The following is a 14,097-nucleotide window of genomic DNA, read 5'->3' on the forward strand; positions in this document are numbered from 1 at the left end:
GCAATGAGTAAATGTAGCGACGCGACATGCGATGTAATTAACAGATTCATATTTTTTGCACAGACGTCTCGAAGACAACCTGCTCACCGAACTGCCTCCGGCGATATACCTCTTACCGTCGCTCGAGGATTTGTAAGTTGAACAGATATATGCATACATATAGTTGAAGTTCATTAAAAGATTATTTGCTTTTATGACAATAGTAAGATCTGTTTACATTTGTGTGTCTGTATCAGGTCGTTATCTAACAACCTGGTGGAGGTGGTAGGTGGTGGTCTGCGGGCCTGCTCTCGCCTGGCCCGGTTGGAGCTCCGCGGGAACCCGCTGTCCGCGCTCGAGCCTCACGCTCTCACACACCTGCCCCGACTTACCACGCTGTTAGTAAATACACATTCCTTGTATTATTACTGCAGAAGATAACCGTCGGATTGCACAGATTACACCACTTAAGTTTTGTTATTAAAAATAAAATAATAATTCTGTTAAGGCGGACTCGGAGGGGTTGGGAGTTTGCCCTAGTTTACTCCGAGTTCATAAGACAAGTTATCTTATTTGTCGTCGGTCGAAGCTCGCACGAAAGATACTTTGTAATATTATTGGGAACTCTTAACAACGGGTCGGCGGCGGGAACCGAGTCTACAGTGACTATAATATAATTACGAATCTGTTTATTCTTTCTTTTTAATTTAACGTCATTCGTGATGTTCTCTACACAATTAAAGTTAAATCGTACTTTGTTATATCATATAATTAAATATAAAGTAATTCTAATGATTGAGCTTTCCAATGAACTCGTCATATACGCAATGAGAGTACTGTTTTTCGTCATTCACGACGCGCACCGCAACGTGTGCATGCCTCGGTGTGACTCACGTCCCGATTGCTGCAAGCTTCGTTGAACGAGGTCAGGAGTTAGGGGCGGAGGAGAGGAGGGATGGAGAGGGGGAGGGGGCCATAGATGCTATGAAAAGTGCAAGACACACACTCACACATGTAGAGATATCGTGCGACGAGTGTCCAATTATAGATAATGCGACTTGAGATCGGCTAACCTGACCTGACTGCCTACACACAGGCTATGTGTGTAACTTAAGCTGCTGTATATGAAACATTATTTTTATAGGTACCTACTTTAATCAACAAAATGCACGAAATAAATTTTAAACTCAAATGTAACACACGTTAGATGACTCAACTAGAAATAAAGTTATTTCTCTGACTGTAATAAATGTATACATGTTTATATTTCCTCGTCAACAAGATACTTTTTAAGTAAATCACAAACAAATTTTTAATACAAATTGTTACAATAATAAAGGAAATGTCTAAATCATACATTTATAATACACCAGACTCCAGAGTTTATTTTTTACAACAACCCACCTCAATAAAATTTTAGTATATCGAAAGTGTAAGTAAGGTATGTTACAGTGTGTTGTCGGAAGCACGCGGTCTGAGCGTTTTTCCTTCCCTGAACGGTTCCTCTCGCCTCAACACGCTCCGCCTGGACCGAGCTCGCCTCACTCGCCTGCCCTCGGACCTGTGTCTGCACGCGCCCCTCCTGAGAGCACTGTCAGTACCGTCTGTTTACCTATTATTAAAACTTAAAACGATTAAAGAAAGTAAAAATTATGTCATAAGAAAACACTTTTAGAATCCGACCTCCGCTATACAAAATATTATTTGCTTATGGTCTGAGTCTTTTGGGTTTTTTTATACTCGCTGAAGTGCTGAAAACATATTTCACAGATCAGATTTTCTAGATGCCTTTAAATCGCTCCTATCATTTATCATTGCTTGGCCCCGAGTGAGACGGCCGTAATTAATTGCACTTTGCAATCAGTGTCTGTTGAGTTTAACATTTTGGCAACAAAACAAACGGCGATAATAATCTAAATAATAATCAATTCAATGTTCAGTGAAAAACAGCATTCAGTATGATATTTGTATGTTGGTCAGAGATCTGCGGTCGAACAAGCTGGAACATGTTCCAGATCTTCAGCAGTGTTCCGAGTTGCGTGTCCTGTGAGTGTTTTAAATATAATGTACCTTATAAATAAGGATACCTTTGCTTTGACACTGTCCAAACGATGGTCCTTACATAACCACTTATCTCTACAAACAGCACCGCCCTGCAGAAAGGTCAACCTCCGGTATATAAATTTACTTTCAGCGTAATTCGTTATCGCACACTTTCCCGTGTTACTACGATAACAAATTACACGGCCCTCTGCCAGTCTCCAACATGTCCGCAGTGGCACGCGAGCTTTTCATTAATGTCGCTTACGATCATAAACCTTTCTTTATTACTACTAACAAAATCCACTTTCAATTATTCTTTTTTTTTATATTATAAAAGTATTTTAACTTGAGGTTCCCACCGAATGCTTTTCCTTGACATGCAAAGTTATAAAAACTGTTACAAATTCTACATATTATAAAACTAGGTACTGATTATTTAAAATACGTAAAGAACTACTCAAGTAGTTTGTACATTCGTTCAGGGACATATCGGACAACCAAGTGTCTTCGTTGGGTGCGGGAGCCCTGACGGGACTGAGGAGATTGCACGACCTGCTGGTGGCCAGAAACCGTCTGAGACGAATCTCTGCAGACACCTTCGTGCACACGCCACGCCTCCAGCTGCTGTCAGTGAGACACTTACATTTTATATTTTGAGGTCGAGTTCGTATGGACTTAAAATTATTGAATTGAAAATTCAAATCATTGAATTGATATTTGATTTCAAGCATCGTCTGTACCAGTTTGAGATTTTCATATTGTTTAAGTCAAATAATATAACAATGGAATAATAGTGTCAATAACAGCAGAATGACGTATTAGCTCTGATAGAAATACTCGACTTTAAACAATAGTAATTTGACTCTGAACTACTACCATATTATTAATAATTATCAATAAAATTTTTATTTTGATTTCAAAGAATTGTTTAAAGGTCTTAGAAAATTTAAAAGTTATTATTATGTTCTTCTATTTCAAATGCAGAGTTCAGGAAATAGAAATAAAATCCGTTAAAGAATAAAAGGTCATGTTTGAGATGCAGAAAATTGTAGAGTGTAACATATTGAATATAGCATATAGAGGCGTGACAGAAAGCTTTCCTAAAGTTATTAAAACTGCCTACGAAATGGTTTGCAATTTACTTGAGATAGGAGAGTTTGTCAGTCTGACATACATTAAGTTGGCTGTCTTTTCAAACAGAATTCCAGAAACAACACTATTTCTTAATTACAAATACGAGTACTCATATAACTCCCGTTGATGAAATAGTTTTCAAACAAAATAGAGTTTTGCATCTCGTCTGGCCGTTATCAAAAGACTTGTACCACATAAGTATTCTGTAGGTGTAAAGAACTCACAATGAATTTCTTTAATATTTGTTTTCATTTTGAATCATCTTGTTTTTGAAAATGAGTTTTAAAAGGAATAAAATATGAAGGGACTTCTTCCCGCTCATATTAATTGAGTTACTTTTAACGTCGCTTTGGTAAAAAATACATCATACAAACAATCTTCTTTTCCTTCTTTATTTAATAAATATAAAACAGTTACATTAAGGAAATCTAATTGACTCAGAGAATTCTGAAAAAACCGAAATCTCTTAAGTTTCGCTATTGAATGTATTAAATGATGCCAACAAGAAGAAGGAATATATACGCTCCAAATATTTCTCAATATCTGCAAGAAATGTTTTGTTTTATATTAAGGTTACATATTAGTTGTGTATGAGCACAATATTTTGTATAAATTGCCCGAGTACATCACGCTAGTGACTATCAGAAAGACAGAAACAGAAAAGTTGTATATATGTGTACATATATGAACATTTCGTGTATCAACGAAAAGAGTAGAAATATTTTTGAAGTAACTATGACGAAATAAAACAATTCAGTAATGGAATTTTTATTTACATTTAATTGTTGAGTTGTTATTCTTGAAATGCCTGTCACTCATTGTGCAACACAACTCAAGATGAATTTTTTATATTAAGATCTGTTATCATTAATTGACATCTGTTCTGTAACGTTTCATGTTTGTGTTATCTCAGTCGCACTGTTTGTTATTGAATTAAAATTACTTGCAGAGATCTCGAGGACAATGAAATCGAGCACATCGATATGGAAGCGTTCGTCCCCATTAATAAATTAGAAGACCTGTAAGTTGCCTCTTATTCTGTGTATAACTTTAAATTACGATCACTTTGAAAGTGACTCTCGACATAAAGAACATTGCCTTCGCCCCTGTAAAACCTCATATTATTGTCAAATCGAAGATCGATTAAAACTAAGAAAACGAAAAATATTTAAATGAAACTAAGTTTTTCGGATGCTACTTTTTATTATTTTATAACTAGGTTCATAATCGCGACGTTTCGGTGCTTTAACAGCAACCTAACCAATCCGAAAACATTGGCTTCAATTAAATGAGTACACGCGAAATCTTAGATAACATTATAATAATATTGTACTTTAATATCATCTAATAATATATATATTGTGTATTTACTATACACCTCTACAGAACCATTAATATTTTAAAACAAAATTCAGCTTTTAGATGAAAATGTTTTCTTCGACAATTATCTTTACAAACAGAAACGTGGGGAACAACCGCTTTCCTGTACTCCCCGCCAGTGGACTGCAGCGACTGCTGCACCTCAAGGCTCATAACAACCCCGCACTGAGACGTTTCCACCCGCCTGAGGCATTCCCCAGGATACAGGTATTTGGAAAAATTTCAAACTATGTACATACTAGAATCGTTACAGATTGCATTAAGATAGGTCAAGCATAATACTTATAAAGCCTCAGTCAACGCAACGCAAGAATGATAATGACTTTTACTTATATCGTATCCTTTTAGAGAACTATATGATTATTTGCCATTACTTCCAGACTCTAGTCCTATCATACGCTTACCACTGCTGCGAGTTCATGCCTCTTATGGAGGGCGGGTCGAGCTCGGCGGGTTCGGCAGAGTCGGCGGAGAGCGGAGACGAGGAACCCGAACAGTTCAGCGACTTGGTGTTGCTACCGCCAGCACACGTCGACCTCGCCGCCTGGGCTAACGCCACGGATATTTGGCCACATTACCGTAATCAACTTGCTATTAGTATTAACTTGCATCTTCTCTGATCAGACTCAGTACAATGAATGTTATTAAAATTATTATTCTTTATTATACAAAAGTGAACGCGACTGGTGAGAGTAGTTCCCGACTCGCTGCCGTCGGCTGGGGCGACGTCAGCGCGGCCGAGCTCAAATACGGAGGCAACCGTCGCGTGCGCTGCTTACCACTGCCTGGTATGATCTTATAAGTACTATATTTAATATTATTACATTTGGCGGTGAGGCATTATTAAAGTGATTTCATAACGTAGGACCGTTTCTACCGTGTGTGGATCTATTCGACTGGTGGACGCTACGTTGCGGCGTGTGGGCTGTGTTCCTACTGGCCTTGCTGGGTAATGGCACCGTCGTATTTGTGCTCGTGTTCAGTCGCAGTCGAATTGACGTCCCAAGATTTCTGGTCACCAATTTGGCGGCAGCAGACTTCTTTATGGGAATCTATTTAGGTAATTTAATATAAACCATCTGACAAAAAATCCATAACTAGGAACTGCGAAGCTTAAATAAATTTTAATGATTGTTTTATTTACTGGTTTTATTTAGATTTTTATTGTATTGTAGGTTTCTTGGCTGTGGTCGACGCGGGCACTCTGGGTGAGTTTCGCGCTCACGCTATAGCCTGGCAGATGTCGGGTGGCTGCCGGCTTGCAGGCTTTCTGGGCGTGCTCTCTTCCGAATTATCCGTTTACACGCTCGCCGTTATCACGCTCGAGCGCAATTATGCAATAACTCACGCTATGCACCTTAATAAGCGCCTGTCTTTACGACACGCGGCCGCGGTCATGGCAGCAGGCTGGGCCTTCTCGCTAGCAGCAGCAGCGCTACCACTCCTAGGCGTGTCCGACTACCGCAAATTCGCCGTATGTTTACCCTTCGAAACAAGCTCGCCCGCAGCGCTCGGATATGTCGTTTCTTTGCTCATCATAAATGGATTTGCCTTTTTAGTACTCTTGGGATGTTATCTTAAAATGTATTGTGCTATTCGCGGTTCCCAAGCTTGGAACTCGAACGATTCACGCATTGCAAAGCGTATGGCTTTACTTGTGTTTACAGACTTTTTGTGTTGGTCGCCTATAGCATTCTTCGCCCTTACCGCCGCTTTCGGCGCTCAACTTGTATCTCTGGAGGAGGCGAAAGTGTTCACGGTGTTTGTGCTGCCTTTAAACTCTTGCTGCAATCCCTTTTTATACGCCATTCTAACAAAACAATTCAAGAAGGATTGCGCCCTAGTGTGCAAAGCCATCGAGGAGTCTCGTGTCACTCGAGGCATCGGTCGATGTCGCCACTCCTCAAACTTCAGTAACCGCCAGACCCCCGCAAACACGAATAGTTTAAACGAGCGATCGTCTCGCGGCCAGCACGGAGCCACATGCGCGTGCAGACGCCTGCTACCTACGGGCGGTGTTGGCGAGGGGCCCACCGCACCCACCGAGCCCGGCGGCGAGCGACTATTACGCTGGCTGAGAGCGTGTGGCCGCCGCGCCACGGCCCCAGCCCCACCTGCGCCCCGTCAGCCACCTACCGCTCCCGTACGTACTGGCTCCGTTTCCTCGTCAGTGGAGTTCTCATCATCCCGTTCGGATTCTTGGCGTACGTACGGCCGGCCTCCACCGCCGCCACGCCGCGCTGCTTCCTGGTTAGTGGCCAGGAAGACCTCTCAGGACTCCAACTTATCCTCATCCCGAAATGACTCATCTGGATCTAACGCTACTGCTTCGACGGGAACTTGGCGTACATCTCGATCAGGAGGTAGTGCGACGGCCGGGGCCGGGGGTGCTGGTGGGCCCGTCGTGCCAAGCGCCGGAGTGGCAAGTGGGCGTCCGCGTCTCACGCGCCAGCCGGCTGTGATGGCAGACGAGCCACCTCTGTCTCCGGGAGCGTTGCCCGCCCCTCGTCTGCTGCACACGATACCTTCGGCGGCCGAGACGGAGGCCACGTTGGAGGAACCTGACGTGCGCTGATCATTCTCCAGCACTCTGTTTAAACAGTGTCTTATCTTACCCGTCCAAATTTGAAAAAGTTACGCGACTCTACCGGTTTCCGCTGACGCCTAAATAATTTTATCCAAGAAAATGTATAAATTTCAACGGAAGACTACTTATATTATTGTACAGTATTAAAAGAAAATTCTGTTTTAATTTTTAAGAACTGTTAACCTACGTACTGCGATTAGATTCAAAGAATGATGTAGAATAAAAAAAAACATCTATCGAACGTTCTTAACATACACTAATATTAAGACAACCAAAAGTTTCTCAGCTTCGATCTGTGGACTGCGGATCGATGTTTTTGTTATTCTATACTGTTTACTTGAAGTATTAATCGAATATATTTACCATAACGGATTGTTCAGCATAGAAATAGGAAATATTTACTTAGTGGAATTATTACATAGGTAAATTATTTATTAATATATTCACATTAATTCGTTTATAATGAGTGTTACAACTTTTTAAAGAGTTGATTAGAAACTAAGTGCTATTATTGTTGTTTAAATTAAAAACGAAATTAGCGTAAGGCCTCCGAGGCCGTGGAACAGTATTCGACTACAGTAGGTATATAGTACTGGTATATAAATAATTTATTACTTAGTTGTAAGTTGTATATTAAATGGTACATTAGATTTTATATCGTAAAGGGAATGATGTTATGGCTCCGAAGCTACTTACTGTTTATGGCCGGAGACCTTGTGGGACCGTGTCAACCCCACAAGCACTGCCGCCGGGGCCTGCCTGTCCGGTGTCCCGCCCCGCCTCATCGAAGGCGAGGGGCGAAAATGCGATCGTTTCATAGACAATAAATATTTTAAATGATTGCATTTACCCGTCACAAACAATGCTGACGAAACAGAAAACAACATTATTTTATAATATACTTATTACAAACATTACCGAGATTCCAAAGCGTAAGTGATAATATAATATACAAACACTAGTAATTATTTTTATTACTGATAATAAAATCGTCTATGCTCCTCGCCAGCTCTCGGAATAATATATTTTCTATTATTTAGTATCTCGCTCGTAAGATTCCTTTCATTAATAATATTTCAACGGAACTAGTTAAGGAACAACCATAACGAATTATTTATAAAGTTTTGCTCAAATTCGTAATGTTACCAGTTGTATGTTATATTTGCAATGTTTCGCTCAACGTTTTTGGGAAATCTATTTTGTGCCGTGAGTTTATAACAGTAGTCTGTGCATCAGGGACGCATACTGTTAATGTTGGTATTATACAAAACTAAAACCAATCGTTACACGATTAAACATATGAAAAAGCGACAAATTGTTGGTGTGACACAAAGCTCTGAAAATATTTTTTTGTACCTAGAATGTATTTTTCCACATTGTTACGAAGACCACATCTAAAGATATGTTATTATAATTCACGTGAAGTGGTTACCGATCGTAACTGACAAATTTTGTAAACGTGTGTAATGTTAGGTGAATGTTAAGGTCTGTTTGTTTGTCACTGTCGTGGCTGCGAGCTGCGAGTCGCGACAGACAAAACTAACGAAGTCAATCAGATATATTTAATAATTTATTATAAAATAAATTAAACATGTGAGCAACTGGATCTGTTTACGTTTCACTGATTATTATTTTATAACACCGAGACCTTTATGTATAATATATATAACACAACGTGACGAGCTAAACTCATATGTTTTTTTTTTCCTGGTGTACAACTTCTTACAAAACTATTATAATATTGGGAACTTCAAAAACATGTATATGTGAGTTCGTTCAGGCAACGAACATTCACTGATCCAGCTCAGCCAAGAAATTAGTGTTTTTTATTATATTCATAATAAATTGTAGTTAAATCAAAGACACATTTAAAATCCTTTACTTTTTAATTCTTCTGTATGAAATAATTCAAGTTATATACTTCTAGAAATTAAAAATTAATTGAAATCGTCGGCGGGTCCTAATTTTTTGAAAGGACTTTAGACCAAGAGTCACAGAAACATTAAATACGTATATTTTTTTTTAATAGTAATTAAATAAGGGTTAACAACTCGTTAGTCAGTTAGTATATCTCAAATTTATTTGTTAACAAATATATTGTTTGTATCGACATTTAATTTATAAATATTTAAGGTAAGACAGTTATAACGCAGGATTTCTAAAAAAACTCATTATGGAAGAAACACAAACTAAACTTTCATTATTCTCAGCCCAGAAGAAATGGCAAAGCTACTACTGTTCACGAACTTTTGGACAAACTAAATACAAATAACAGATGCCTAAATTATTATTCGACAAAACTTTGATGAAATAATAGAACATGTACGATAAACGACGAGCGTTTACAATCACAATGAAACGTATGAGACGGTGAATACGACCAAGAATAAAGTGAAAGTCTTACAACGATGTCACGGCGAACGGCTCACACACAACACACGCAGCACTGACGGTCCCTGGCGGATTAGACGATGTACTCGGATAATGATATACAGAGAAACAAGCGGCCGTTGTTGACGATATCTACCCGTGTATATTACGACTGAAACACCTGAATAATACTAATAGAATTATAATTACTAAATACTTATATCCATTCATCGTGACATCGTTTTTTCACTACGGGTTCGTACAAGAGACCTGCTTCGTGGACTTTTTTATTTGCTCGACGACAACCGAATGTCGTATCTGGACTAACTTGACCTGTGACCTATGACAAGTGAACATTCATAACGACGCAGAAGTCGAACTATATGTATCGATATATTCGTCGTTAAAAAATCTTTTCCTAAAATGAATGAAATCATAAAACATTAACGTCGGAGCTCATCTTCAACCTGAGGTTAAATATCGGGAACGAGTATTTTATCCCAAATAAAAGAGGCACAGCGGCTGCGTTCACGAGGGTGCCGCAGGGAGAGGTTCGGAGGAAGCTCTCGACGAGGACGAAATAGTAGCATCCAGAGAGGGAACGGCGTGCGACACCGACGAGGATGTGGTGGAGGACGGCGGCTCGGGAACGTTGTGAAGAGGCTCGCGGCGGACGCGGCGCCGACGAAACTCCGCGAACTGGCGGTGGAGTTCTGGACAACACTCCGCCGCGCTCACAACAGTCTCCACACTCCGTACACTCGCTGCACTCGCCACACTCGCACCGCTAGCGCTGCACGTGTCCTCTGTCTCCAAGTTTTCATCCACCTCCTGAAACGGTGACGATGGACGTGTAGCAAGACGAGCTCATTTCTACATATAACCATTGACATCCATCCCCACGAAGACATAGACAGTCACCTTGATCTCCGCGAAAGTGACGGGCATGGTGCGGTGTCTCTGGCGAGAGACTCGTCTCCAACGACCACCGCGCGGATACACGGCGTCCATTATCTTCGACCTAACGATCTAAATGAGATGCTAATTTAGTACACACAGAAACATAGCTGTATGTAGCCCTATTAATTAGAATCACGCCGGTGGCTGAAATTGGTAACCACACCCAAAACGTCGACAAACTCCAAAAATATTTAATCACTTTGGTAGTCACTTTAATTATTCTCTGAATGTGCAATGTCAACGACGTTGATAATAAAAAATATAAGTACAATATAATTTATATATTTGTAATACAAACCGGTATTCACAGAGCTAACGCGATATGAACTACTTTTCACGGAACACTTAAACTGCGTGAGTGGTCAGTAGCACCTCAAGATGTCGATACTAGATGTATGTACTTACATTTTACTGTAATATTTACTTTTGTAAATTTTAATCGAATTCTAAGGAAATGGCTACGGCCAGAATCGTTATTTTCTCTCGAGAAAACATCATGTTTTGGTGTGTGACCGCGTTCCGGCGGCTCCTGGCTCGCTGCCAACAGACCGCCGGCCTCCACCTCCTCCTCCTCCTTTCCTTCTCAACTCTTCCCACCCTCCCTCCATCCTCCTCCCGCCGTCACGGCCGTCTTAAGTAAACAAACACATAGCCGATAAACATAAAAAAAACATTATCAATAGCTATAGTTATTTTAGCATCACAAGTATTCATTGTTTGTATTTAAAATGTAGCAGTACGAAATCATCATTGAAAATTCAAACATCGGACGGGTTCCAAGCATCGTTGTCAATATCATTGTTTTTTAATTTATCAACGCCGGCTTTAGACTCCCTGAAATTAAAGCTTAGTTCTTAAAATTAAACAAATTAACATACAATAAAACAAATTCAAGAAGAGAACGATCGAGCCCAAGAGTCTGTAATGACAGCTCTCAGTCGCTTCGATAATTGAATTATCGCCGTTTTACATTACCTTATCTGCAATGTTTTAGCTTCGTAAATTCTAATTTTTTTCCTAATTCTTATAACGTGCATTATTCAATTCTGATTTTATTTTAAGGCTTATTATTTCTATTATTATATACTTTAATAAAACAAACTTACACATTTTTATCTCTTTTTGTATCTCATTTTTATCATTTCTGGTTGTAAATTTTATAATAATTATTATTGCATGTCATTCAATAATAGTGAACGGTATTTTAGAATGTATTATATCTTCATCCTCTGAAAACGTTTTGAGATTCTGTTAATTATTTATCCATCTCTACATATTTTATTGTGTACATAGTCATAAATACTTCTGACTAAGTTGTAACGAATATAAATTTGGTCATAATTATATTTTCATAATGAATAGTCAATGAGTTATAATTTTTTTTTTTAAAGAACAAATGAACCAAGATCATCGCACAGAAAATTCCACGTAGGCGAAATGCTTGAAAGTAAAGAATTGGCGTAAAAAGATGCGTGGTGGGGAGCAATTTTAAAATATATTTCTAGAAGAACGAAGATAACGGTCATGAGAGTCCTTAACAACGCTTCTACACATAGATAGTTGGTAAAAAATGACTCAGGTTGCTTAACAAATTGACTGAATCAAAAATCCTTCCGATAAACAGTCAATATGAGGATCACCCAAGACAGGTGATGGGGAAATTATCAAATATTAGTAGACCCGGTAAATATTCCCCGGTCATGTCAAAGATATCATTCAGACCGGGGAGATGGATAGAGGGATGTTGTTTTTAAAACCATCTTGGATTACAATAATTAAATCCTTATTTCCAATTAATATAACTCTAATTAAAACAAAAAATTACACAACATTACTTAAGCATTAAAACATCTTCGTAAACGATGTTGAAGGCGATCTATCTAAAAAACTAACAGACAACTCTCTAACAACTGGCAGTTAATTAGAATATGCTTAGCAAAAAGAATAATAAAAAGTTAATAATAACCGTAATTTTTATATTTTCCTACCAAATTTTAATTTTTTTTTGTTCATAAATAAGTATGATAAAAAACAACAATAAAAAAAACAGTGACGTCGGTCTAGCCGCTCAATGTTCACGTGTGATGCGGGGGCTCGGGATGGAGAGATTCATTTATATTTATTTCTAGGTTTTCATGTTTGTCAGTGAATTGCACTTGAACACATTTAAGCACATTTAAGGATAAATACTGGAACTACCAAAACTAATATAGGTACTGACCTTTTGCAGGATCCACTTAACCAAGATTTACGGCGAGTGTTCATGGAATTTAGATTCTTGATAATATTTTTCATTGTATATAGAAAGTGATGTAAATAAACTAATTTTTGGCTAATTAAATGTTAGGAAGATGGTTTGGAAATTCGACTCTAGGAACTTAAAAGAGAAATTACTTATTATTCAGGAAAAAGCTTAACACTAAGTTTTAAAAAAGTGAAATATGATTAACATGAAGTCAACATTAAGCATGGATGTCTTCCAGCAATCTAAAACGGAATTATGCAGTCTTACCTAGTAAAATACTTTCAAATTTGACGCCACAACGAAACTTTGAAGCTTCAAGATCATTTCAAAAGATCTGTATAACTACTTGAATAAATACGTAGTAACTTGAAATACTTCCTGAAATTAAATGTTTAGATGAGACCCACAAGAATGGAGTTGTCAGTGGTTTGGTATTGAATTTCTTTTTTTTCTAAATTTGTCCCAAATTCGGTTCAATATTAATTCTATAATTAAGAAAATTTCATAAGCACTAGAAAACAAATCACTGGCTAGGTAGCATCTACCTTAAATAACGTTTTCTCTTTATTCTTAATTTACTTTCTTTTGAATCTAGATAAAAGTATATCTTTTTGAAGTAAAACTTCTTAACGCACGCTTGACTTGTGGGTAAGCTGGTGATAGCGTTACGAAAAGTGTGATCGGGCGAGGCAAATGAAAGTGAGAGGGAGATATAAGTTAGTGAAGATCGATAGAGAGAGTGTTACGATTCGTATATTACTGTAGGGGCAAGGGAGAGAGAATGCGCGTGCACATTTTCTTTCTCGCTTTCTTTCATAGCCATTGCATGAAATATATTTATTTAAGAAAGACACATTTAATTTAATAAGTCGTGGTGGCCTGGAGTTAAAAGACCCGCCTCTCATACGTGAGAGGGCCAGGGTTCGAAACCTGGCACCAGGTTCGAAACCTGGCAAGTACCACTATGATCTTTTCCGAATCATATGTACTTTCTAAGAGTATTTAGACACCACTGACCGACGGTGAAGGAAAACATCGTGAGGACACCTGGTCTTATAATTTCAAATTATAAGATTGAAATCGCCAACCCGTCTTGAGCAAGCGTGGTGATTAATGCTCTAACCTTCTCCATGTGAGAAGAGGCCTTTGCTCTGCAGTGGGCTCCTATAGGCTAATGATGATGATGGGGAATGACACATTTAATCTAGGGATGGAAACAGAAGCTGAAGAATAGATGCTCGATTTCAATTCTTTTTTTTAGAAATGTCGATTCTCAAAATCGATAAATCAATTTCAAGAATCAATTCTGAATAAGATTCTTTTTTCATAAAAATTGTATAGTTTTTTTTCTTAAGAAATAAAACTAGTTTAATAAGGTAAAAGGTACAATTAAATGCAA

General features: G+C 38.5%; 2 protein-coding genes across 4 annotated transcripts in view; one reads left to right on the plus strand and one right to left on the minus strand.

Annotated features, from left to right (window-relative positions):
* Positions 1 to 7,706, plus strand: part of LOC116774359 (lutropin-choriogonadotropic hormone receptor) — a 31,033-nt gene extending 23,327 nt beyond the window's left edge. Inside the window, exons 7-17 of the mRNA XM_032667070.2 lie at positions 64 to 132; positions 237 to 377; positions 1,432 to 1,572; positions 1,960 to 2,025; positions 2,505 to 2,648; positions 4,106 to 4,177; positions 4,617 to 4,743; positions 4,917 to 5,115; positions 5,211 to 5,324; positions 5,402 to 5,596; positions 5,712 to 7,706. Coding sequence (XP_032522961.1) covers positions 64 to 132; positions 237 to 377; positions 1,432 to 1,572; positions 1,960 to 2,025; positions 2,505 to 2,648; positions 4,106 to 4,177; positions 4,617 to 4,743; positions 4,917 to 5,115; positions 5,211 to 5,324; positions 5,402 to 5,596; positions 5,712 to 7,111 — 2,668 coding nt within the window. The 3' untranslated portion in view covers positions 7,112 to 7,706. The remainder of the gene's footprint in view (positions 1 to 63; positions 133 to 236; positions 378 to 1,431; positions 1,573 to 1,959; positions 2,026 to 2,504; positions 2,649 to 4,105; positions 4,178 to 4,616; positions 4,744 to 4,916; positions 5,116 to 5,210; positions 5,325 to 5,401; positions 5,597 to 5,711) is intronic.
* Positions 7,707 to 8,990: 1,284 nt separating this feature from the next.
* On the minus strand, positions 8,991 to 11,017 carry LOC116774360 (uncharacterized). Of its 3 annotated transcripts, none has more exons than XM_061524865.1 (3): positions 10,859 to 11,017; positions 10,415 to 10,522; positions 8,991 to 10,324 (listed from the first exon to the last, which is right to left on the minus strand). In XM_061524865.1, the coding sequence occupies exons 2-3, from the start codon at positions 10,502 to 10,504 to the stop codon at positions 10,022 to 10,024; spliced, it is 393 nt and encodes a 130-aa protein (XP_061380849.1). In that variant the 5' UTR covers positions 10,505 to 10,522; positions 10,859 to 11,017; the 3' UTR covers positions 8,991 to 10,021. The 3 variants fall into 3 exon arrangements, with proteins under 3 accessions (XP_061380849.1, XP_032522962.1, XP_032522963.1); XM_032667071.2 differs by having other exon boundaries at positions 10,752 to 11,015; XM_032667072.2 differs by lacking the exon at positions 10,859 to 11,017 and having other exon boundaries at positions 10,415 to 10,702.
* Positions 11,018 to 14,097: the final 3,080 nt, after the last annotated feature.

The sequence above is a fragment of the Danaus plexippus genome, chromosome 26 (genome assembly GCF_018135715.1).
Source record: "Danaus plexippus chromosome 26, MEX_DaPlex, whole genome shotgun sequence".
In the NCBI taxonomy this organism is placed as follows: Eukaryota; Metazoa; Arthropoda; class Insecta; order Lepidoptera; family Nymphalidae; genus Danaus; species Danaus plexippus.